This window comes from Penaeus monodon, chromosome 22 (genome assembly GCF_015228065.2).
Source record: "Penaeus monodon isolate SGIC_2016 chromosome 22, NSTDA_Pmon_1, whole genome shotgun sequence".
Taxonomy (NCBI): domain Eukaryota; kingdom Metazoa; phylum Arthropoda; class Malacostraca; order Decapoda; family Penaeidae; genus Penaeus; species Penaeus monodon.
Genome location: NC_051407.1, coordinates 2,174,571 through 2,175,104, shown reverse-complemented (window position 1 = coordinate 2,175,104; position 534 = coordinate 2,174,571). Strand labels below are relative to the sequence as shown.

At 36.9% G+C, this 534-nt stretch overlaps 1 protein-coding gene across 1 annotated transcript in view; it reads right to left on the bottom strand.

The window, feature by feature from the left end:
- LOC119586820 overlaps positions 1 to 534 on the bottom strand; it is a 10,955-nt gene that overhangs the window by 2,547 nt on the left and 7,874 nt on the right. The window contains exon 2 of the mRNA XM_037935546.1: positions 90 to 220. Coding sequence (XP_037791474.1) covers positions 90 to 210 — 121 coding nt within the window. The 5' untranslated portion in view covers positions 211 to 220. The remainder of the gene's footprint in view (positions 1 to 89; positions 221 to 534) is intronic.

Here is a 534-nt window from a genome sequence, read left to right as displayed (position 1 = left end):
CAGACGTGATGAAAGATATTCTAAAACTATGAAGAAAAGAAAAACTAAAACGTTCTTCAGTACAAGAAAACACAAGCAATCCACCTCACCTCTGGCGTAGTTGTCAGGCCCGGCCCTGAAGACAATATTTTGCTTTATGACAACCTTCATATCCTCCTCCCTGCACACTGCGATCACGAAGGAGATGACTCCTTCAGTGTCGACGGGCATCTTTGAAAATCTGTGGACGATTTTTGCCAATGAATGTGCTAAGAAAATGCAAATATAGTTCGCTGTTTGTACACTCATGATGTTTTTCTAACAGTGATAACATCAGTGATATACAGAAAAGAGTCTCTTGCAGTCAAATGTTTTTACTCCTTACTAAAACCCAAACTTATGACATTTATAAATATAATGCTTAAGGAATGATAATTGAGCAGAAAACCTTTTCTCTTCACTGTCTTCCAGTAACTTGATTGATTTGAAAATGATGGTCATGGGAAGACTTAATCTGCTATACATTAAAGTATCATTCATATGTAAAGCATGGAC